General features: G+C 39.2%; 1 protein-coding gene across 2 annotated transcripts in view; it reads left to right on the forward strand.

The window, feature by feature from the left end:
* SLC35F1 (solute carrier family 35 member F1) overlaps nucleotides 1–26399 on the forward strand; it is a 411934-nt gene that overhangs the window by 374744 nt on the left and 10791 nt on the right. For both annotated transcript variants that reach the window (XM_031012534.2, XM_055391937.2), the window contains one exon: nucleotides 4478–4632. In XM_031012534.2, the coding sequence (XP_030868394.2) occupies nucleotides 4478–4632 (155 nt within the window). The remainder of the gene's footprint in view (nucleotides 1–4477; nucleotides 4633–26399) is intronic.

Consider the following 26399-nt stretch of genomic DNA (forward strand, 5'->3'; position numbering starts at 1 on the left):
ACCCTGCCTCTACTAAAAATACAAAAATTACCTGGGTGTGGTGGTGCATGCCTGTAGTCCCAGCTACTCAGGAGGCTGAGGATCACTTGAACCCAGGAGGCGGAGGTTGCAGCGAGTCGGGATCACGCAACTGCACTCCAGCCTGGACAACAGAGCAAGAGTCTGTCCCCCCCCCCAAAAAAAAGAATACACCTTTCTTTTTACCCATGTTGAATCTGAGGCCTGGGGAGTTGAGGTGACTTGACGAGCATTACATATCTGAGGAAAGCTAGCCCAGTGCCCTTAATACACTTAACCTAATGCATATGTTCTGAGAAGTCATCTAACCTAGCTATTGTTTTTAAGAATTACAAATAATATTTTAAAACTGGTATGTTCAAAATAAAGAGAAAGAACACAACTGGAATCCCAAAGAAAAAGACGAAATCAAATATATGTAGCATATACAGACACATACTTTATATATATATAGTAACTCTCTCTCTCTCTCTCTCTCTATACATATATATATATATAATATTAACTGAGGTATTGATAGGAGTCAAATAGGATGTTCCTTCAAAGACTTATTTCTCTTTATAATAATTAAACAATATAGATGAGTGTTATGTACTCAGAATTTAAAGTCAGGCTGCCTATGTGACCTAAGGGCAAGTTACTTAACCCCTGTAAGCTGGTCTGTTGCCTGTTTACTCACAGATCCATCTTTTACCCTTTCTTCTGCTCTGCTTATGCAAATCCACATCCCAGCCTCCCTTGTCAACTGGATTCCAGTCAGTTTTGGCCAATGGGAGGCAGTAGAGGGAGATTGGAGGTGGGAGAAAGAAAGAAACCATTGTTTCTCTCTGTGTCCCGCTGTTTGGGGTCAGATCTCCTCTAGATGTGGCTGAGTCTCCTCTGTGATTCTACCCCTGCTGGGCTTCCCTAACTTCTGACCTCAGGTAATGTGGCCTCCCTCTTGTATTTCCCTAGCTCTTGGGTTGTGAGTAACTCCCTGGTATTGCTAATCTTCAGGATGTCTCACCATCCCTGTTTCCCCATCACCCATTTGAACACCTTTGTAACTTGTACTCCATATAACATATCCTCTATTTAACCCAGTATGGACTGTGTTTCTTGACTCTGTAAGCCTATTTCCTAACCTGTATAAAGAGGATAGCAATAGTTATCAGCATTACACTGTTGTGGAGATTAATTACTGTACATAAAGTACATGACACATAGTGAGTGCTCAATCCATATTAGCTGATAATAGTATTTCCCATCTCTGTAGCTTAAATCACTTTAGTGCATAAGGACAAGAGTGACCAAATTCTATCCTTAGTGAGAGAGAGAACATTCCAAGAGGAAATGTTTATACACATACTCTGTTATAAATGTAGTTACTGCAGCCATTTTGTAGTTGTCAGTCAAAAAGTAATTCAGTTCATTTGTATGATCATGCTGATCAATTGAAAACCCTACCTGGACAGCAATTTGGACTTTCAGAGGCATTGTTAATGTCCATTAACTATCTAATGTCCACCTAAGAACAGCCAAGGAAGGGCAACGATACTGCATTCCAACTCTCAATTTAATCATGTGTTAACTAGGCTGGCTATGCTTTGCTTGGGAAACAGTATATTCACATGCAAAAACATCGGTTGACCTAGTTGTCAATTGTGATAGTGTATATATTCCACTCCTGTCCCCCTACCTCTAATTTCTGCAACATTTAAAAATAGGTTGAGAATATTTTAGCTGGAAGCATCATAAGGTAGCCTGGTTAGCAAAGTGCCATGTATTTATTTCCCTACTCTCCTTTGCTCACCAACTGGGCTTGTAAAATCTCACCACTTTTCTGAGTCCTCCAATTACATATCCAGCTCCCTACTGGACAGATCCTTTTGGATAATGCATAAGCGTCGAAAACAACACATTCAAAATGGAGCATTTTATTTCTCCTGAAAATCTGGTCCTCTTTTAGCTCCCTCCATCTCGGTATATGGCGTCACAGTTCACCTAGTTTCTAAATTAGCCAGAACCCCTGGGCATCCTCCATGCTCTCCTTTCCCTCACCACCTACATCAGTCTATCACTAGGGCTTCTTGAGTCCACAGACCACTTCCCTTCTCCACTGCCGTTTCGAGCAAAACCAAGCAAGCTACCAGCCTCTCTTGCCGGGACTGTGACACCGCCATTCTAACTGGTCTCTGTAACTGGTCCCAAGCTTTTCTCCTTCCAATCCCTTCTCCACAGAGTAGCCAAAATCACCTTTTGAAAATGTAGATCAGATTCTTTTAGTCAGCTGCCGCAAACTCCTCAATGGCTTCCTCGTACAACTAGAATAAGATACACATCCCTTTCCGAGACCTGCAAGGTCTGGCATAATCCATTCCCTTCCTAATTTTCCAGCTTCCTCTGCCCGTTCTCTTCATTCTGCTCAGCCATTGTGGCCTTGGTCAGCATCTAGGACACTTGAGGCCCTGTCCCTTTCAGGAACTTTTCATGTGCAGGTTTCCTTGGCTCCTCTCCTGGCAATCTCCTTTTGGTCCTTCAGCACTCGAGGTAAATGCCACCTCCACAAAGTAGCCCTACCTCACCACCCTGTCTAAAGCAAGCTCCTGACATTCTCTTTAAGAAACACTTGTCTTTCTGCATAGCAGTAATAGCAACTCTAAGCTTCTTGTCTATCCTGTTTTTCGTTGTTCCTAGCCCATAGCAGAGTGCTCAGGGCATAGTTAGTACTCAGAGAATAATAGTTGAATAAATGAGTGAATATACCAACAGAGCCCACAAGTCAAAGTCCACGCAAAATGATGGAAGGGTATTATTCTGGAACTTTCTAACCCAGTCATGGTATTTAAATCAGTGACACCTTCAAAAAACAAAAGAAAAACGGAAACAAGGCTCTGGTGCCTAGACTGTGTTTCGATCAAGTTTTATTATTTTTAGTGGATTAATTTGAGGATTGATCTTGTCCCTAGTCTGTTAATCACAGATTTCTTTAAGGAGTACCAAATTAATTTTTATGTCTTTTCATGTGTTAGTCATAAGTTATGTAATACTTATTGCATTTTTAGTAGTTTGGTTAAAAGGAAAATGCACTACAGGTAGCATGAAACCCACATGCAGAAAAACTGTCCGTTTTTAGGGAATTCAAGCTTCTGATGGAGAATTAAAAACCAAACTAATATTACTGCGATAGAATCTACACATAGGACTTTTACCTTTCCGAAATAGGAAAGTGTTTGTTCCCCCTTCCTCTGAGGGCACTTCCACCACACTAGAGGGGGCTGTTGTACTGAGTTTACCTACTTATGTTCAGAATAATTTTTTTGTAGATCAGATGTGGCTTTCATATGGAATGATGATTTGTGCCCTTAAGCACTTTTCATATGGGTAAACCCAATTTATCTTTGGATGAATCCCTGATCTTCATAGTCAGAAAGACCAGATATTCGGTACCTACCAAAGTCCCCAAAATCCCTAAGTCAGAGGAAGCAAATCTGCCCACAGCCCACACCAGACACATTTAATCAAGGATTCCTTTGGAAAGGTTATTTTTATTATGTTGTAATGCCCAGGCAGACACTGAATTTTAGCACTTATGCTTATCCTATGCCTTATTCTTTCAAGGTGGAGAAAAGAGCATTATTTATTTTTTTACATTTGCATTGTATCAACATTTGGGGAAAGTATAGATTTAGCTGTAAACTCCTGCTTGGGACCCTGCAAAACAGAGTACCCACGTCTAGGCATAATTACAGAGAAAGGGAGAATTTTTGAGGATGAGAGATTGGCCACATAGTATTTTAAGGTCATGAAAGCCCACATGTGAGAGTTCACAGTATGCCAGGATATGTGATGGAAGGGCAGGACTCTGTGTGTTTTGGGTAGAGCAGAACAGAATTCAGAAATCTGGAGGAGACTGACAGATCATCATGTATTCCCAGCAATGAATTCATCCACCCAAGGCCATACAGTCAAGATTCTAATTCAGTATTCTAAGTCCAGGTCTCTTTGACATGCAAGCTCTTCAACTTTAAAGACTACGTAGTTATTCATCATTGTGGGCAATACATGATAGCAAGCAGTTTTGTTGCTATTACTCAAATTAAAAACTAAGAGGTAAAAAAAAGTTTAAAAATAGATGAGTAGCAAAAGCCGATTACAGCACAATTGGGAGAATTCAAAAACCTTGATTCTGTGTTCTGACTATCGCCACTAAGAGGCACTCCTTCCCAGAAGAAGCAAAATGTCAGCAATGCAATAAGAAGCAGAAAGTTCATTTTTCACACTTAAATTTTTATTTTTTTAATCTAATTTAATTTTTGTACTGTGTTATCCAATAATAAACATCAGTGAATAGGGGAAAAGAGAAACTGCCTTGTGTGAGTGACAAGTGGTGTGCACTCTTCCCCTTCTTTCCTGCTGCGGATGCTGAAGATGCCCTGGAGGAGGCCCTGACGCTGCCTTCTCTTTACTCTTCCCCCAGGACTGCTCTACGTTGGCTTTAGTGCCTGCATGTTTGGTCTCTACAGCTTTATGCCAGTCGTCATAAAGAAAACCAGTGCCACTTCAGTCAACCTCTCCCTGCTCACAGCAGACTTGTACAGCCTGTTCTGTGGATTGTTTCTCTTCCACTACAAGGTAAGTTGAGTGAGTGCTCCTTTGTGAAAATGATACTTTGTAGGAAACAATGAACATGGGTAGGAATGCCTGGATGTGAAATGCCCTGATTTTGTGTAGGGAATAGGAATGTAATTGGGTGTGCTAACCTCCATGATTTAGGTATTCACATTTCAGCTATAAGACAGAGACATTTTGTCCTATGAGATCAGTAACTATGGACAATTGATAGTAAAAGATAAGAAACAGCCATAAAGGAAAGAGCTTTTGAATACTGGGGACAGCTTTCCTGATAGCATTCAGCCCAGAAGCTACTCTTTTTCCAATATGAACCTAGGAAGAGTTGTACAGTTCCCAGACTACAGCTGCAAAATGGATTCTGCGAAAGGCCTTGGCAGAGTATGTTCTCCTTGGAGAAAAGACAATTCCCGCAGTTTCTGCTTTGCAGATTTTTTTATAGCAAATATGAATGGAAAATGCTAATGCACTAGAAATAGTTTTTTTACTAAAAGATTGGGGTTTGAGTAAAGGAATGCAAAGAGATCATGTGAGGCACTTGCAGTGAATGCATCAGCCCTGAAGAAAAGAAGAAACTGTTCAGTCCAAAGATGTCAGCCTCTCAGAATGCAAAACTCTACCCGCATCTTTACCCTAGGGAGGCATGACTAATTGATTATGGCACACTGAGGTCAGATCCTACTCCTCTTAACACCACACTCACGGCTGCCAGTAACAATCAATTAGAATTGACATATGAGAAGATACCACTTGCCATTCCTTAACAAGTCCTGTAAGACAAGAGTCAACAGGGACTATGACCCAGTGTGAAACAGACCACATATGGAATGTCCAAGCAGATAAGACCAAACTTGGATAGCTGAAAGAAGAAGAGGCAGAAGAAAAGAGACACTACTCTGGCCACTTCTAGCCAAGTTCCTCACCAGTGGTATTACAGCCACCATCCGCAGCACTCGGGGGTGGCCAGGTGATGGGGCACCTTGGTGGGCACAGCATCTTCATCCAGATGAAACTGGGTGTAGACGTTCCTGGAGCAACAATAAGCTAAAAAGAGCATGTACTTGATATGATCAGGGCAAAGCAGCTGAAGTGAATAATCAGGATTACTACTGAGAGAAGCAAAAGTCATAGCCAAGAAACCTATGCAGAAGGGCAGACACGGGTGAAAAAGAGGTTACAAATGAAGCTAGTTAGTAGCTAGGAGGATCAGAAACAGATCTGAGAGATGGTACAAGTTGAGAAAGTGGCTGTGACAGCAGACAGGAATAAAGTTCCTATTTTTCCTCCAGCTTTATTGAGGTATAACTGAGGAATAAAAATTGTACTATATACAGTATTTAAGATGTACAACATGATTTTTGGATGTATGTATACATTGTGAAATGTTCACCACAATCAAGCTAATTATATCCATCACCTCACATAGTTAACTTTTTTCTGTGTGTGTGTGTGTTTGTGTGTGTGTGTGTGGTGAGAATACTTAAGATCTACTTCCTTGGCAAATTTCAAGTACAGGTTACCACTAACTATCATCACCATGCTGTATGTTAGGTCTCCAGAACTTACTCATTTTATAACTGAAAGTTTGTACCCTCTAGCTATCATCTCTCCATTCCCCCAACAAGTTCCTATTTTATATGGAGCCTTTTGCCCAATACAGTGGCAAAACCGAGAGCTTAAAGAAAGTATCTAGGACTAAGCAATGTTTATTGTTTGCAATTTGTTTTGTCTGTATGGAACAAGCTGCTTCCCAAGCTACTTTGGTCCTCATAAGGGTAAAAAGCAAGATCACAATATATTCCTCTCGTGCTGCTCCTAACCAGTGCTGGGAAGACCAGCTTCCTTCAAAATCCCCCTCCTCACACACCCAGTCATTTTCCAGAGCTCTGGGGAACACCTGGCTATGGGTTCATCCTCACAGCAGAGTGGCCACCAATATTCTTCTCTCCTCTTCAGTTAAGCATCCACATCTAGTCCATTACTTGGTGTGAACTCAGTTCTTAGCAATTAATCTTGCAATTTGCTTTATAAGCTCCTGAACTAGGAGAATCCCTTTAATCTTCCTTAAGCGAAGATGACCAAAATCTATTGTTCTGCTGAGGGCTGCAGTCACTGCTTGGGCAGTTCAGACCCAGGCCAGCTCCCAGCATGCCTGAGAGCAGTGTTCTCGAAAGTCTGGTTTCACTGGGGTGCTTGATAAAAATGCAGATTTGTGGGCCACACCCCTAAGCCACAGAGTCAATATCTGGAGATGTGTCTGGGGAAGTCTGGTTGGTAACATGTTCCCCCTGGCAGTCTGATGCCCTCTGAGTTTGAGAACCACTGTCCTTGATAAGAGTGTACTCGAACAGTGCCTGTTCCTGTCTGAGTCTGTCCTTTCCCACACTTCCACTGATGTGGGGTTAAACCTGGGGTTCCTCAAACTTACACACATCAGGAAATCAGAGGGCTGATACGCTAATTCTCTGCAATCTATCCTCTCCTCCTGTCATCTGTATATTACTATTCATTGAGGATAAGTAACTTCGCTGAAGAGGAAACCATGTAGTAACCCCTCATTATGCCATCAGAAGGGAGGCTGTGTTATCTGAAAATTAAATTACTGTATTCACTAATTTAGAATTGTAATGGATATTTTTATTTCATACAGCAATGATTTGGGTTTTTTTTTTTTTGGTATGGCAAAATACACATACATTTTGTTACTGTTTGAAAGATAAATTTTCTTAAAGCAGGGATTGATCCAACATAGTAGTCATTTCTTCGAGTTAAAATTTATTTCTATTGCCTTTTTAAAAATTAAACTATGAATATACTTGTAGATTCACATGCACTTTTCAGAAATAATAGAGAAAGCCCAGTTAACCCCTGTGAGCCCAAGTATCTGAGATAGGTCTCAATGAATTTGGAAAGTTTATTCTGGCAAGGTTAAGGGTGCACCCGTGACACAGCCTCAGGATGTGGTGACAATATGTGCCCAAAGAGGTTGGGGAACAGCCTGATTTTTATACATTTTAGGGAGACATAATACATCAGTCAATATATGTAAGATTTACATTGATTTGATCTGGAAAGGCCAGACAACTCAAAGCAGAGGCTTCCAGGTCACAGGTTAGATTTAAACATTTTCTCATCAGCAGTTGGTTGAAAGAGTTATTATCAATAGGAAGGAATGTCTGGTTTACCATAAGGGGTTGTGAAGACTGGGGTTTTATCACGCAGATGAAGCCTCCAAGTAGCAGGCTTCAGAGAGAATAGATTGTAAATGTTTCTTATCATATTTAAGGTCTGTGTTGATGTTAATGCCAGTTGGCTCTTCTTGAATTCCAAAAGGAAGGAGGGTACAGTGAGGCATGCCCAACTCCCCCTTCCCATCATGCCCTGAACTAGATTTTCAGGTTAACTTTGGAATGCCTTTGGCTGAGAGGGAGGGTCCATTCAGATGGTTGGGGGGGCCTTAGAATTTTATTCTTGGTTTACACTCTTCACCTAGTCACTCACCCCTAGTGATAACATCTTGCCAAACTGCAGTACAAAAAAACCCCACAAAACGGTAGTACAATACCAGCATGTTAACACTGATACACTCAACATCCAGAACATTTCCATCAGCACAGGGATTGCTCGTGCTGCCCTTTATAACCACACCTACTTCCCTCACCCACCCCCAGCTCCTCAAGATCACTAATTTGTTCTCCATTCCTATAAATTTGTCATTTCAAAATGTTATATAAATGGAATTACACAATGTGTTACCCTTAGGGATTGAGTTTTTCCACTCAGCATAATTCTCTGAAGATTCACTCAGGTTGTTGCATACATCAGTAGTTTATCTTTTTTATCATTCAGAAGTTGTCCATGGTGTGGATATGCCACAGTTTGTTTAACCAGTCACCTGGTGAAGGACATCTGGGCATCTCTACTTTTGACTATTACAAATAAATCTGCTGCGAGCATTCATGTACAGGTTTTAGTATAAACAGGAGTTTTTATTTCTCAGAGATAAACACCTAAGAGTCCAACTGCTGGGTTGTTTGATAACATGTTTAGTTTTTATAAGAAACTGCCAAACTATTTTACAGAGTCATCTATTGTCTTTTATTACAAAGCAATATATATCTATTGTAAGAAAGTCAGAAAATGCAGATAAGTGCTCTTGTACATTGGTACCATTTTAAAGTGGTTGTATATTTTTACAGTGCACATATATTTTACAGCTTATATATTTTTAATAAAAATTTAGTTATACCATCCATGGTTTTGTCATATGATTTATTTAAACTTAACATGTATATGTTTCCATATCATTTAATGTCTCTATATTATATAAGCCTAAATTTGTGGTTCTCAACTCTGGCCATACCTTACAATCACATGGAAAAAATATAAAACATAGTCATGCCTAGGTCCTGCCCAAGAAAGCGAGATCCTGATTAATTGGGAGCAGGTTTTTTAAAAGCTCTTCAGATTATGCATCATATATGCTAATATATAGCCAGAGTTGGGAGTCACTAATCTGTACTATTATTTTAATGGCTACACAGCATGCCACAAAATGGTTATACTTCCATTTTTTTAACCCAGGCTTCCTTAACCATGGCGATGTTGATATTTTAGACAAGACAATTGTTTGTTTTGGGGGCCTGTCCTTTGCTTTATCCCTGGCCTTGATCTACCAGATGCCAATGGCATCCACCCAGTAGTGAGAATCAAACATTTCTCCACACATTGCTAAATATTGAGAACCGCTGATTTAACAACCCTTAATTATTGAATTCAGGTGTTATCTCTTTTTGGCTAATGGAAATAATCTGGAAAATTAGCTTCTAAGTTTTTGTTCACATCCAATATTTCAGTGTTTTTTTTTTTTCAAAATAATTTATATGTAAATATGCAAAATTGACTTTTTAATTTCTAATTTGAAACAGAAATCTTTAAAATAATTAGAGAATTCTACTGACCAAACAGGAGCCCTGCACAGAAGCAGTACATGCAAAGCCCTGTTAATATCATGACAACCAATATTAGGACATAGGCATATGCTGTATTTCTTCTTTCCCTTCATTCTCATTGTACTTAATTGATACCATACCACTTAGCTCCTGAATAAACACTACCTTGTATTGTTTTCCAGTTGCTTTATGAACAATCATATTTAGTATCTGCAAAAAATTAAGCAAAATACTCAATTAATTTCAATCCAAAAATTAAAAAAAAATTTATTTGCCTTAAAGAGTCTCTAAAAGGCTCTTCCAGGCAATACTTGAATTTAAAATCAAGTAGTCATTGTTTGGAAAATTCATGTTTCATCCTCAGGGCCCTACTTCCCTGTCTCTAACACTGGCCTTGGGGTCTTCAGGTGGAGAGCCAGAACAGGGAGAAGTGTAGCACTAAGAGGCCCCCAGGTTTCCCACCACAGCCAGATGGGCTATCTCAGAAAATCGACTTTTTTTTTTTTTTTCGAGACAGAGTCTCGCTCTGTTGCCCAGGCTGGAGTACAGTGGCACAATCTCGGCTCACCACAACCTCCACCTACCAGGTTCAAGCGATTCTCCTGCCTCGGCCTCCCAAGTAGCTAGGACTACAGGCATTTGCCACCATGCCCGGCTAATTTTTGTATTTTTAGTACAGACGGGGTTTCACTATGTTGGCCAGCCTGGTCTCGAACTCCTGACCTCATGATCCGCCCACCTTGGCCTCCCAAAGTGCTGGGATTACAGACATGAGCCACCATGCCCAGCCAGAAATTGACTTTTAAATAACATTTATTGAAGTTACTTTTATCGTTATGAGCAAATTATGGCCAATGCAAAAATCTTGGTAAATTTTGTAACATTCAAAAATGGTTATGGTGATGATATGGGAGTGAGAGAAGCAGCTGTATCGTGTATATATATACACACACACACACACACACACACACATATATATAATAACTTTGGGAAAAGCTGTGTGTATATATATAATATCTTTGGGAAGATACATGAAAAAAAGTCTATTTTGGGGAAAAAGTATTTAAATCCTTTCCCATTTTTAAATTGGTCACTTGTCTTTTTATTATTGGGCTGTAATAGTTCTTCAGATATCCTGGATACCCGACTCTTATCAGATATATGGTTTGCAAATATTTTTCCCATTCTGTGATTGTCTTTTTACTTTCTTGCTAATGTATTTAAAACACTAAAGTTTTAAATTTTGATCACACTTTAAATTTATCTATTTGGTTAAACCTGTATAAACATGAAAGGAACCAAGTTAATGCCGCCGCTGCCTTTGAGCTGCCAGGCATTCCCTGGTGGCTTCCATATACGTCTCCTCTCTTGGGCGGTAAGTAATAACTGCTAATTGCCTGGCATTGCTCTAAAGGGATAGTTGGAAATCACAGCCTTCAGGAGAGGCCTCTTTAAACTAAATGAAATGTTGTGTGGAAAAGGGTTTAGTCAGTAAGCTTAAACTGAAGAGTTTAAAAAATACTGATGTGGCTGGGCGTGGTGGCGCACACCTGAAATCCCAGCATTTTGGGAGGCCAAGGCAGGTGGATCACCTAAGGTCAGGAGTTCAAGACCAGCCTGGCCAACATTGTGAAACTCCGTCTCTACTAAAAATACAAACATTAGCTGGGCATGGTGGCAGGGGCCTGTAATCCCAGCTAGTCGGGAGGCTGAGGCAGGAGAATTGCTTGAACCCGGGAGGCGGAGTTTGCAGTGAGCCGAGAGCAGGCCACTGCACTTCAGCCTGGGAGACAGAGTGAGACTCCATCTCAAAAGCTAAATAATAAATAAATAAATAAATAAATAAATAAATAAATAAATAAATAAAATACTGATGTTTGGGTCCCCCTCTCACCGATTCTAAGCACCCAAGCATCAGAGGTTTAAAGGCTCCCCAGGTGATTCCAGGGTGCAGCCAGGGTTAGACCCCTGGTTCAGACTTACTGTACATGGCTGCAAGCAGGTAGAACTGGGACCAAAGGGTGAAGGTTACGAGCTTATTGCTAAATATAAAGACACATTGTTAACAACTAGCTGAAAGTGCAATAGACTGTCTTGGGAAGCAGGAGTTTCCATGGCTAGAGGAAGCAGGACACTGATGTGAGAGAGTACCAAGGGTCCTCAGCTTCTGTGCTGAGGATTGGACCACTGACCTAGTAACCTCTGAGAGCTCACTTGGTTTTACTATGGTCTACAATTACAGATTATTGTTTAACTTAATGATGATGTCTTTGAGCAGCTTTCTGGTCTGGTTATAAATATCTGCATGTTGGAGGGGAGGGCTAGTTTTTCACAGATGTTGCTTACCCACGCAGAACTAAATGACTAAATGAAGCTCGCCTGCCTAACATTGATTATTTGGGTTTTTTTTTTTTTTCACTTTCCACTCTTGGAAAAAATCCATTCCTTTTCCCTCCCATCATTCTGCTGTCTGCAACAGCTCTGCCTCTTGCGCTGACTGCTGTGCTGACTGGACAGTAAAGCCCCAAGTTCCTGGGAAGCAAATGACCTAATTCTAAATTCGGGCATCTGAAAGGCATAGTGCTTCTGCAAACTCTAAATCTTACAAGACTTTGAGAAGTGGTTATGTATTTCTATTCTTTATTACCTGACAACATTATTGAATGCAGAGCAGTAAATCTATAGCCATCCACAGAAAGCACAGGAAATGAGCTTGACTGGGCCTCAGAGACCCCTGAAACCAAGCCCAGGAAGAGACTGACATGGAGGCTTTTCCATTGGAGGGTGTGCTGGCTTTTCAAGGTCAGAGCTTGGTCTGAGGTCTATCATCTTATAAGTATTGTACAAACAAGACACTGTTGAAATTGAAAGGGTGTTAGTTTCCTATTGCTGCTGTAACAAATTACCACAAATTTAGTGGCTTAAAAAATAACCCAAATTTACTATCTTACAGTTCTGGAAGTCAGAAGCCTACTTGGGCTAAAATCAAGTATTAGCAGAGGTATGTTGGCTCTGGAGGCTCTAGGGGAGAATCCATTTCCTTACCCTTTCCAGCTTCTAGAGGCCACCTGCATTTCTTGGCTCATGGCCTCTTCCTCCATCTTCAAAGCCAGCAGAATGGCATCTTCAAATCAGACTCTGCCATGCCTGCTTCTCTCTTTTGGACCTGCTATTACATTCAGCCCACCCAGATAATTCAGGATAATATCCTCACCTCAAAATCCGCATCTGCCAAGTCCCTCTTACCTCATAAAGTAATATATTCACAGGTTTCAGGGATTAGGGTGTGAACATCTTTGGGGGATTATCATTTTGCCTACCCCAACGGGACTAGTAATAATTCTACCAGGACAATACGAGTATACCGACTAGAAGCCAGGCCAGCTGGGATGTGTGGACATGTGGTTCAGAAGTTGTGTCTGGACAATGACGACACATTCTCTGCCTACAGACACTATGCTCTGTTGAATTTCCTAACTGATTTTTAAAGTAGTTCAGGTATCTTGCTAGTATGTGATTTTAATAAAGAAAACACTAAGTCATGTGGAGAGAGAATAAATTGGAGTGGGAAAACTGTTTCAACATCTGCCACATAAAGTGTGAATTAAGCAGCATGGTGTGTCCGAAACAGCATGGACTTCAGAGTCCAAGGAGCCTAGATTTAAACTGGCTTCTGTGTATGCTTTAAGTTATTTGGGCCAGTTACTTATTCTCTCTAAACTTCAAGGTGATGAGATTTGCCTTATGGAGCTTTACAGGGGATTAAGTTAGGTAATATATAAAAGGTGACCAGCAGTGATACAGTTCTCTGCTTAAACATGTTTCAGGATTAGTAATTCCTGTCTCATTTCATTTTTGGACTGTTAACCTTATTTTATGATTTTGTAACTAGATGTAGTGCTTAACAATTTTGTATGAGTTCTCTCCAACTTTTTTCCTGTTTGAAAAGGCAAGCCTGGGGTCTCATGCATAAAAATGTAGAAAACATTGTATTAGTCATTTTTGGCTGATTTCTTTGATTCCTTTATTGCTTACCATAGAATTTTTAGGTGACAACCAGAAATACAAAACATCTGAGAGTTGTTAAAGTAAAATGCCAAACAGTTCTTTCACTGTATGCCATCGTGTGCTGAACATTCTTCAGGAAAATAGCAGCTGACATGAAATATACAGAAAATTCTTTTTTGCCTGACATTTAAATGATGATGGCTTATTTCACACATTTACTATTAACATGTCAAGGCTTAATATTGCCACAAAATTGTTGTAATAAAGTTGAGAGTAATTTCATGAGAACATGTTATTTTTGTAACTTTATTAAAACAAACTAGAAACTAATAGACAAAAATGAACATCATAAGTACTCTCCAAGTCCCCTTTAAACACTTCACTTGGGCCATTGGTTTATATGGCTCTCCATGCTGAACAGCCTGAAGCCACAGACCATCCTATTTGAAGAATATCTTAGAAAGATATGGGCTCCATAAAACTATTCTTGTATCAGGAAAGTGTTTTTTATCATACAAATAATTACTAAAAAAAAAAAAAGAGAGATTTCAAAATCATTTATCCAAAAGTCAACTCCAACTATTCTGGGTAATGTGATTAATGTGAATTTTGTAGGATTTCATGTGCATGTTTTCATTAGAAAACATTCTGTGTGTCTTAGTCTCATATTTATACCAGATAATTTTTAAATAATTGCTTTGAGTTGCAAAATAATCAGAAAAGTTTTTAAATGTCAGCAGCCTGTGCTGGCAATCCAGGTGACATCCTATGAGGACAGGTGTAGAGCTCCACAGTCCACCCTGACCCTCCCCGTCAGCTCCTAAAATTACATCCCACATGTGCCAGCTTCTCTTACTGTTTTGTTGTGGTGGTTGTTATAAGAGATTTGGCAAGCAAAGTTAAATAACTCTGGACCTGAGGTCATTATAATAATATATTATTATGTATGAAATTTAAAAGAATGATATCCAGACAATATTTATTTATTCTGTACCTGTTATGTGCCAGCCACTGTTTTGGTGCATAACTTTTTATTTATAAGTGAAGATGATAGAAACACCAAAAATCACCAGGCAGATTAATGCACAGGATAAGGTTCCAAAACACTAAAACTTTAGTAGACAGCAATATCAACTATCCTTAACATCTGAGTCCCAATGCCAGAGAGTTTACAGAGACTGGAAACTTTCATTAAGAGTGGAATCTTTCATTAGACATGAATCAGAATCCTGAGCCAAGCAACCCTGTTGATCCTCTGTGGCAGTGAGCAATCTCAGTAATGTCACTGCACTTGAAAACTGGGGCAGGCAGCCTCAACCTGTGGCAGCTGATGAGCATAATAAAAGCAATACTTCACTTCTTATTTTTTAAAATGCCCTCATAAGTAGCCTGTTAGGTTTCTTGTATGTAAAAATGACATCTTAAAAGGCTATGGATGTTAAGCTCATAGTGCCCAAATGTAATTAGAAATAGGAGATTTAAAAATTAATACTTAGCCTTTTATGACTCTACAATACTTTTTAAAGTATTGCTAGTGAGAAAAGAATTAGGGAAACTGCCATCTCTGAAGCCCAAAGCATTACACATGGAATACCAAGGTGAAAGAGCAGTGAGCGTTTGACTTTGGCTTTCCCCTGCACTGTAACAGTACAGCCCCTTTTGAGGCTTCATCTTGCTGAATAAGTTAGGGTAAGTGTTGCTAGCTTCCAGCAGTGGGGAAGGGATACATTTCCATGCAGCCATTCAGGAACCCAGGTGCCTTCCATTTTGTGGCTCTGCCATCCTCTAGTGCAGGAGTCAGAAAACCCTAACCTGTGAGCCACCACCTATTTTAGTAAATAAATTTCTATTGGAGCAGAGCCATGCCCATTTCTTCACATATTATCCATGGCTGCTTTTGTGCTACAATGGCAGTGTTGAATAGTTGTGACAGAGTATATGACCCATAAACCCAAAATAGTTACTACTGTCTAGCTCCTTAAGAAGTCTGCCCATGCCTGGGCTAGGCACTTGGAGTCCTCTGTAGGACTCCTTCTTAGACAGCCTGGAGACCTTCATGGCTGTGTTTAGAGTGGTGTGTCTATAGCCCCTCCCATTCTCTTGGCCAAAACTTAGTCACATGGCCACACCTAATAATTGCAAGGGAGGCTGGGAAATGTAGTCAAGCTATGCAGGAAGAAAAGAAAATGGGTTTAGTGAAAAAGTAGCTGGTCTCTGCTACACTAGCAATTTCCATTTCCCAGAAATATGAGAAGGATTAGAGAAGTTGGGAATAAATGGTGAGGCAAGCCCAGAATTATAGCCAGAAGACAAAGTTCCTTGTACATAAATCTATTCATGAACTCCACATCACAAAACAAATATTTTGAGCTCACGTCATCACGATAAGCTGTGAGGAAAGATTGAACGGGCTAGAGGTACTGCAGAAGTTTCAAATGGAAAGGATTGTGATTGGATTGGGGCATAACCAAGAAAAAAACAGGTAGTTGTCTCCCAGGACAATGCCTGGAGTGTGTTTGTCACCAAAATGAACAGCCCGGCCATTCAGTCATATTCACAAGATTGAATGGCAACAATCTTGCCCATTCAGTCTCCTAATTTTGTCAGCAGACCTGTGTGGATCCATCTTCCATGGACCAGAATATTAATAAACCAAACTCATAGAAATCAGAGTATCAGTTTGCTAACATGTAAAATAAAGATTGGCTCGAACATTAAAGGCTGAAGCAGAACCACTACTCTACACATCTCTAGGGGCCACCAAGGACTGAAGACTTTTTTTCAACTCTATATTTAAAGTGTTAAGAGTTGTGATTTACTCTCTTCCATGAAAGATGATTAACATTGTCCTCCCTCATTTCCTGATTTTTACTGTACTGTTTTTATATTATCAATATTTTAATAGCTAACTTCTGTAAATATAACCCCTATGGTTTTTAAACCATATTTCCACACTTACTACATTTGCTGTACCACCAGTCTCTGAAATATAGATTCTTCTTTTCTGAATTTATTTTGATTAATCCCTTAGGAGGCTGGATTTCATCACTACTGGTATTGTCAAGAGGCAATACAGCTATGTATGGTTGTACAGGCTGCGCACAGTGCAATTTGACCATTTGTAGAGAATATGTTCCCTATAATGCGAAAGCAGATGGTCATCAAGTGTCTTGATTCACTGCAAAAGTGCTATTGGGTTAGCAGTGAGTCTACCAGGAAATGTTCGCAGGGGTTGCATTCCTAAGTCTTTACTTCTTTGAAAACATGTCTACTCTTTAAATTCAAAGGATAATTCTATCCTAAGTTGCATTTTTTTCTCAGAACTTATATATATATATAAGTTCTGAGAAATATATATTATATATATATAAGTTCCGAGAAATATATATATATAATATATATACATATATTTTTTTTCAGTTGAGCACTGCACCCTGATATGGTTTGGATGTTTGTTCCCTCAAAATCTCATGTTGAAATGTAATCTGCAATGTTGGAGGTGGGGCCTTGTGGGAGGTGTTTGGGTCATGAGGGCGGATTCCTCGTGAATGGCTTGGTGCCATCTTCATGGTAATGACTGCATGCTCTGTGAGTTCACATGAGATCTGGTTGTTTAAAAGAGTCTGGGACTTCCTCCCTGCTCTCTTGCTCCCTCTCTCATCATGTGACATGCCTGCACCTCCTTCACCTTCTGCCAAGATTGTAAATTTCCTGAGGCCCCCACCAGAAGCAAAGCAAATGCTGGTGCCATGCTTATACAGCCTACAGAACCACAAGCCAAAATAAACCACTTTTATTTATAAATTATCCAGTCTCAGATATTCCTTTATAGCAATGCAAATGGACTAATACACAGCCAGTCCTTTTTCAATATCGTGAGTCACTGGATTTTATCATTTAAGGAGTTGTGTGACTTCCTTTTCAAAAATAGAGCTCACAAGTATTATCTCTCAGGGTTCTCTTTGACAACATCTCTAATGTCTTTACATTCATAGGTCATCTTGACCTATGACCCATCCAACTCTCAGGAGTATAACCCCCTTGTGACCTTATTTCCCCTTGAACTAGAAGAGTTCAATTGCTTCTCTAGTCCACCACAAATCCCCAGATAATGGCAAGCCCCAGTGACTCTCTACCTCCCCAAGAATCTTAGGAAGTACATAATGGTTTCTATTCCTGACAATAGTTTCTTGACTGTTTCCTGAGTTCACCCAAACACCACTTCAAGAAGTCCTCTCTGAATTGCAAAGTTTTCTGTTAATCTCCAGAGTCAGCCAACTCCACTTCTTTCCTCTGAATTACTTCTGGTAGGTAATGCTGGGTTAGCAACAATGCTGAGTCATGCTGGAATCTCCTAGACTCTCCCTTGACTAACTTTTCAAAGTTTATGCCATATGATTAAACCGCTTTTCTTATTTGGTTGCTACCAAAAATTTGGCTGGTTTTGACTTCAGAGTTCATTCCCTTAAGCACTGCTCTCCTCTGACATCTTTACTCAGAAATACTTTTATTGTGCTGGGCATGGTGGCTCATGCCTGTAATCCCAGCACATTGGGAGGCCAAGGTGGGAAAATTGCTTGAGCCTAGGAGTTTGAGAACAGCCTGGGCAACATAGGGACACCTCATCTCTACAAACATATATATTTTTTAAATTAGCCGGGCATGGTGGCATGCACCTGTGGTCCCAGATACTCGGGATGCTAAGGTGGGAGGATCACTACAGCCTGGGGGTTCGAGGCTGCAGTGAGCCATGATCACACCACTGCACACTAGCCTAAGCAAACAGTGAGACCCTATCTCAAAAACAAACAAACAATACAACCTTTTATTGGCATAGTCGCATGCATACTTTCATATATAAACATTTAAGCAAGTGTTTGTGTCCATAGAGACAAATCTGAAAGGATGTTTATGAAAATGTAAACGTTTCCAAGGGCAGGCAGAATGGCAGCGTTGTCATGAGTTGTTACAGCCCAGCTGTGAATTCCAGCTCCACTTCCTACCAATGGGTCCATACATTTGTTGTGCCATGGCTCAGTTTGGCAGTCAGATGAAGCCTAGAGATCTGTTTTAATAATGTTTTAAAATGTCTAAAATAAAATATATGGAATTGCAGAACCAACTATATTAAAATAACATTATCGGAATATTTTAAAATGTGATGATATAGTAATATACAAATCACAAGATCTAGAAGCAGATCTATTAACTACTGTCATTTCAAAGCAGTGATTAGCATAAGAGATATTTGGAGAGATCTGCAGCGATTGTAATGCGAAGTAAAAATATACACTGTGTATGATTTATGTTGGTGGAAAAGGCTAAAGTGCTTCTAATACCACTGAAGCTCAATGCCTACATTTGCAGTTGAAGAATTGCTAAATGTCAGTTAGAGGTCAGTGAAAATAAGGTCCAGGTTTCTCATCCAGGCTCACAGACCCCATGAATTCTATACAGGGACCCCTGGTTAAGAATCCCTGAAACAACCAGTTACACAGCCTTGTGCAAAAGTTACATCTCTAAACTATAGTTTTCCCACCAAAGGGGGGTCATAATAGTACTTCTCTCATTAATTATGAGGCATAAATGAAATAGTACATGTAAATCATTTACTGCAATATCCAGCACAGTGAATATTCAACAAATAATGCTTTTATTAAGGCTGGTAGAATTGTTAGTACAATCAGCCCTCTGTATCCATGGGTTCCACATCCATGGATTCAACCAACCATGGATTGAAAACAATTAAGGGGAAAAAATTACATCTGTACTGAACCTTATACAGACCATTTTTTTTCTTGTCATTATTCCCTAAAGAATACAAAATAACAACTATTTAGATACCATCTGTATTGTAGTGGGTATATCGTAGTGGGTATTATATGTAATCTAGAGCTGATTTAAAGTATACAGGAAGTCATATGCAAATACTACACCATTTTATATGAGGGTCTTGAGCATCTACAAATTTTGGTATCCAAGGAAGAGTCTGGAACCAATTCCCCATGGATACTGAGTGATGACTATACTTGTATTTCATGTTCTTCACACGTTTAAGTATTGCAGAACTTATGTATTTCTAAAACACTATATGAACATTTGTTACTTTTACCCAATTTTATAATCACAAAACAATAAAGTTATTTTCAGTTTTAAAACAAAGCTAGCAATCCCCTTGAATAAGAAGGAACTCTAAATAGGAATCTTTGCCATTGAGAAAATGGACAAAATTATAACAGACACTGGTTAGAAGATTAAAATGGTTTATGATCAGTTTTCATTGACAAATATAAACAAAAAAATCTAAGTTTTTCATTGTTTCTGTTTTGACTATTGTTATATTTAAGAACTCTTCACTCATTAGATTGCTAAGTACTAACTTACAGTCATATGCCTGGTTTCCTTCTCATTTGAATTATTTTAGAATAAAATTTTATTTTTTAAATAAGTACATTATAACCATTCTGTGAGTCCTCGGCTTTAGCAATGTGACTGAATTTAATTAGAATGTACATGTTGGTGATCAGTTTCACACCCGCTTCCTTCTGGATGCTCATGAAACCAGACATTCCAGGTGCAGGAATGTAGCTGTGTCCCATTGCTCTGTGGAGGTTTCCGTAGTTATGAATTGTACTGGTGTTTCCTTTGTGTTCCAACCAATTCCATCTTTAAATGAAAGGACTGGCTTTATGTTGGAGGTCAGGACTAAGTTCCAGGATGACAGAGACCTCATAGGGCTCCTTCTCTGCTGGGCGCTGTGTCTCTGGTGCTTACTGCAGAGCCTGGCACGGTAGGTGTTTGGTAATTATTTTTTTAATGAAGGTTTATTTTCACAGGAAACATTGAAGTTTAATCTTCCACTTTCTAGGCTGAACATTATCTAGAAATTTTCACGTTGGAAGCCAGAAAGCTTTTGATAAATGTCAACTCTGTGTCTCAAGTTGATGAAACCAGCTGAAAAACAAAAATTCAGATCCCACACAATAGTGAGCCACTGTTTTGATTCATTCTTTGATTGAATTGATAGATTGCTTAGGGAACATCTCAAGGGAACATGGAAATCAGAAAATCAGTTCAATACCATCATAACTGTATGCAGTGTAAGGGGGGGTATGAAGGAATGGAACTCACATTAAAGGCTTAACATTTGGTAAGAAATTTATTTGTAGAAAAAAATAAATTTTAATATTATAGCTAATGTTTAGATTTATTTTTCATATCATCCCACATTAAATTGTGAAATTAGTCATTATCACATACAATGTTTAGGCATCTATATTGGTAGCTATAGATATAGATATATTCTTAGGCCAGCAGTCAGCAAACTTTTCCATGAAGGGGCAGATTATAAATATTTTAGGCTTTGCAGGCCATATGGTCTCCATCACAACTACACAACTGCCGTGGACATGGCTGAGTTCCAATAAAACTTTATTCACAAAACCAGGTAGATGCCAGATTTGTTAGTTTTCTGACCCTTGATGTAGACTGTAACTGTCCTTGCAAAGTTTTCTTTAGTCTTTGGCACCAGGAAACAACCATTTCCTCAACAAAGTGTGTCATTAATAAAGCTGCTTAAAGGTTGAAGCTATACACAAAATGTTACAAATTTCTTTGCACTTCAAATGTGCAAACTTGTTTTCAAAGCCAATTGTAATTATTTCTACCCAGTTTTAAGTGAAGTGTCTGCCCCCTATTTGAGTTCTTGGTGGCATCTGAGGCCGTATCTATTAGTTTTGTTATAAGGATATCTGTAGCATACACACAATGCTGTGAAATATCTTCAGTTTAATAGTTTATGGTTTTCACTACTTACGAGGAATGAGTGGGTACCAATGCAAACCAGTAGCCCTGAACTAAGATGTGTGAGAGAAGGAATGTTAAAGCAGTAGCTTATAAAGAACAGTCAACTATTTGGGAAGGAAAAGCATGGGAGACAGGGAGGGCATTCTAAAGTGATTTCACACATATAGTGCACCCCAGGAGGAACCATTTCAGGAAGTAACAATAATATTATCAAATTAACTTTTCCCAGAATCATATATCCAGAGAAAAGAGACTGGTATACACACAGGCTAATTTTACAGCAAAGAAGTCCTTTCCAAGTTACAGGTCTTTTTACAGCTTGGTGATGTCTCACCATGCCCATCTTCCTCAAAAATACATAGACACATATAGATGGTTATGAATATATTGGTTCATTAATGTCAAACTTAGGGGACACCTCTAGATTTTGAGGGCAAAAATTTGCTTATATAATAATAGCATAACTCAAAGTTCACTTTGTTTTCAAGTCTTAAGACATTAGACAAGGCCGGGCGCGGTGGCTCACGCCTGTAATCCCAGCACTTTGGGAGGCCGAGGCGGGTGGATCACGAGGTCAGGAGATCAAGACCATCCTGGCTAACACGGTGAAACCCCGTCTCTACTAAAAACACACAAAAAAATTAGCTGGGCGTGGTGGCGGGCGCCTGTAATCCCAGCTACTGGGAGGCTGAGCAGGAGAATGGCGTGAACCCAGGAGGCGGAGCTTGCAGTGAGCCGAGATCGTGCCACTGCACTCCAGCCTGGGCGACAGAGCGAGACTCCGTCTCAAAAAAAAAAAAAAAAGACATTAGACAATTTAATTTTTATAATATTAATAGGTATAAAGTTTAATTTTAAAAAGGAAAAAGAAACTAGCAATGTTATTGAATGTCTCGGTTACATTTTTTCCTACTACCCCATGGATTTCAAGGAATATACAGTACTGTGAAAATTCAATAATAATGACATTGTTAAGTTTTAGTATGGAATACTCTGAGCCCAGTGCCCGTACTTCTCCATGATATCTGGAATTTAAAGGTGAATATTGAAGGCTATTTGCGAGAAGGTAGCAACTGTTTATCAGGAACCAAACAGCTTATTTAGAAAAAAAAAAAAACCATTAAACCCATAATATGATTTCTTTTTTGACAGCTGCCATTTCATAATATTCTTTACAAATAACTTACTCATCCACTTATTTCATTTTTTTGTCTTTCCTGCCACCACCAGGTACATGAAAGAGAAAGAAATATAGAATTCCAATACTGATGCAAGGGAGCTCATTTTTCATTTTGTCAAGGGGTTTCTTCCTTCCCACAGCCATGATAGTATTTCCTGATGATTGGTCATTGCTATAAATTGAAAAAGAACAGCTTCCAAGTTTATCAATAATCCATTAAGGGTGTTCCAACAGAAGTTGAATTAAAGTTGAGTCCTTCCCCTATGCAAAAGAAAGATAGATTGCCCTTAGAAGCTTGAGTATAAGGAATGGAAGAAACAAAAAGAATTACTACTTTGTAATGCAGCTAACAAAGTAATTAGGAGAGAGGGAAGAGAATTGGGCCAAGGGCCAAGGCCTTTGGGCACTGTGTAAGCTGTCACTACAAGATCTGAGACCTAAGTGTACTGCTAAACCTCCTAGTAGTACCTACTAAACCTCCTCATACCTCCACCTTCCTTAGCATCAAGATGCTTATCATGGTACTCTATGCTTATCGTGGTACTCTATGCTTCTCTGAGGGGTTGGTGTTTTAAAAATGAAATGATATATACAAAAATACTTCGGAAGCAGTAGACTGCAGCTTTGTTTGCTAAGATGATCATACCTAATTTAGAGTTGTTACTCATTATGCTTTCCTGAATATTGTTTTCTTAGAATAAGAGAGAGCAAGCTCTCTGGTGTCTCTACTTAAAAGGACACCAATCCTATCGGACCATGGTCCCACCCTTATGATTTCATTTAACCTTAATTACTTCCTTAAAGGCCCTGTCTCCAAGTACAACCATATTAGGGGTTAGGCTTCAACATATGAATTTTGGAGACACAATGTAGTCCATAGCATCAAGGATAATCTCTCATCTCAAGATACTCAATTTAAGCACATCTGCAAACACTCTTTTTCCAAATATTGTAATGTGTATAGGCTCCAGGGATTAAGATGTGGATGTCTTTTGGTGGACTATTTTTCAGCCTACCACACCAAGGAAGTAAAGTGAATTGCTAGAGTTACTCATATATGCTCATGGGTGCTCAAACATGATTTGTGCCAATGCAGAGTAGTTGCTCAAAATTGATAAACAACGTAAACAGAATAGAAAATTATGAGGATTCCTGTGACTTATGTAATTATGCATTATTAAAAATATCTCACTTGGGAGGCTGAGGCAGGACTGCTTGAGAACGAGAGTTTGAGGCTATAGTGTGTGATGATCTCACTTGTGAATAGCCATTCACACTGCCACTGCATTCCAGCTTGGGCAACATAGTAAGACTTCATCTCTTAAAAAAAAGAAGAAGAAAAGAAAAGAGAAGAAGAAAGAAAGAAGGAAAAGAAATCTTGAAATAAACAGGTCCAAACATGGAGTCTATAAGCCAGAGGTTGATTATTTGCACTGACGAAAATGCCTTCTATTCCAGATGGGTTGATTGTTCTGTTCTTTTTTTAAATAGCCAGTTCCATAAATGCATTTGCAATTCAAATTGATTTGTGGTGAACTTTTCAGAAAGGCATCTGAGGAAGATTTTTATACCAATCTTGGCTTTAGAATTTACTCTTCGTGATGTAAGGATAACAATCACTGACATTTGTTTAACATTTAGTATGTGGCAAGCACTATACCAAGAGTTTAATATCTCATCTCATTCAATGCTCACAATGATTCCATATAGCAGGTGCTATTATTGTCCTTAGTTAACTGATGAGTGGCCTGAGGCTTGGAGATGTAGGGAACTTGTCCAAGACACAGCAAGGAAGAGGCAAACAGGAATGTAAATCCCATGATTTTGATTCTAGAGCTCATATCATGAAACACCACTTGATATTCCCTGAAAAATATCATTAAACATTGCACTTCCAAAACTTACACAGAGAGAAATTGTTACAAGTTTACATCACAGTCAAAGATCTTTAGTGTCACAGATTGTCATTATATTAGCAGAGAAACAGAATCAACAGGAATGTGTGTGTGTGTGTGTGTGTGTGTGTGTGTGTGTGTGTGTTCAGAGAGAGAGAGATTGATTGATTTTAAGGAATTGATTCAGGCCATTGAGGGCTGACAAGTCCAAAATCTACAAGGAAGACCCAGCGGGATAGAAATCCAGGAAAAAAGTTGTCTGAAGGCAATCTGGAGGTACAGTTTCCTCTTCCTGGGGGGCCCTCAGTCTTTTTTTTCAAGACCTTCAACTGATTGGGTGAGGCTTACCCCACCCACATTATGGAAGGTGATCTGTTTTACTCAAAGTCTACTGACTTAAATGTCAATCTCATTTTTAAAATACCCTCACAGAAACATCTGTTTTGTCCAGTACCTAGGTACTGTGTCCCAGCCAAGTTGACTCATAAAATTAACCATCACAAGTCCATCCCTTTTCAACTTGGCATCAATTTCACATGTCTTTTAAATAATACTTAATATCTAAATAAAGACAATAAGGTGCTATTTTTTGCCTAACATGATATGACTATCCTGCATACAATTAGAAAACACACTAACCCTTGCCTTACAAGCAGATGCAAAGTTCTTAGATGATGATGTTCACTCTTTTCCTTCATATCCTTTAATATTATGATATAAAGTCAATGTTATATAATGTTATGTTATATAATAAAGAGACAAGGATAGGAAGAAAACAAATATATTTGCTATATATACACACACAGAAGTGTGTTCATAACAAGGAAGAACTATTTATGACAATTACGGTCCTCGTTTCTGTAACTGGTCACATGGTTGCAGCTGGTATGTTCTTCCACTATGGTTTCTGTATTCCCTGGTCTTGGTTATTTACCTCGTGGAGTGACTCTAAACCTTCATTTCTGAAGGGTCAGGTACACTAATAGTACTGCCTGGATTGATTTATTGTAGTTTCTATTGACTTTTATCATAGGTTATGATAATCCTAAGAGTTGCCCTAAAGGATCTCCTCCTGTATGCCAGACAGGCTCTTCCTTACTTCCCTGGCAAAGTAATAGTCCAGTTTCCCCTTGGTAATTAAGTTCAGCCACGCAGCCAGAACTGAAACTCCCTTCTTTGCCTATTGTTTCAGAAGCATGAGGAGCCCAAAATGGCCAGGTGGCAGCCTTAACTTTCAGTGCATGGAACCTTTGTTCTGTCTTCTGGCAGAAGCGTTCTTCTCTCTGACCTTAAAATTTTAAGATCAACAGAGCAAAGGTTGCAGTGACAGGAAGCATAAATTTTGCTAGTGGCTAACAGGGCTAATAGAAAATGATGACACTTCCATTTCCACCCCTTGATTCCATTGTAATGGGGCAGAAGTCTCTGGGATCTGTTGAGCTGCTACACTACCACTTCCACAAACTCAGTATTTTTCCCTGGCTTTAAAATTCAGTCTCTTACAAAATTGCTCTAGCCCAGCATGTACCTCTGTGTTTTGCAGAGGGAAAGTAGATGTCTTGTGATGCAAAAGTCCAAACGGAATGAAGGCCACTGCTCAGTGTGCCTCCCACACAAATGTAATGTCTTTTTGACTACTGATAATAAGAACGATGCATGGGAAGGTGACATAAATGAGCCATTGAATGGCCTTTGTTGTAACTGAGCCTATAATTAAACATTCCCACAGAGTAAGCCCCTCTGTTCCACTTCTGGCTTGGCTATTACGGCCTCTCTTTTTTATTGGAATGAAGAAAATAGAAATCTGTGTGAACAAGGATTTCTATCAGTTCATCAGACCAAGTGAAAGTGTCTGTTTGTCATAAAAAAGATAATGGCAGAAATCCATTTTTAGCTCCCGATTGCTGTATTCATGTGTGAAATTACCCA

Source organism: Gorilla gorilla, chromosome 5 (genome assembly GCF_029281585.2).
Source record: "Gorilla gorilla gorilla isolate KB3781 chromosome 5, NHGRI_mGorGor1-v2.1_pri, whole genome shotgun sequence".
In the NCBI taxonomy this organism is placed as follows: Eukaryota; Metazoa; Chordata; class Mammalia; order Primates; family Hominidae; genus Gorilla; species Gorilla gorilla.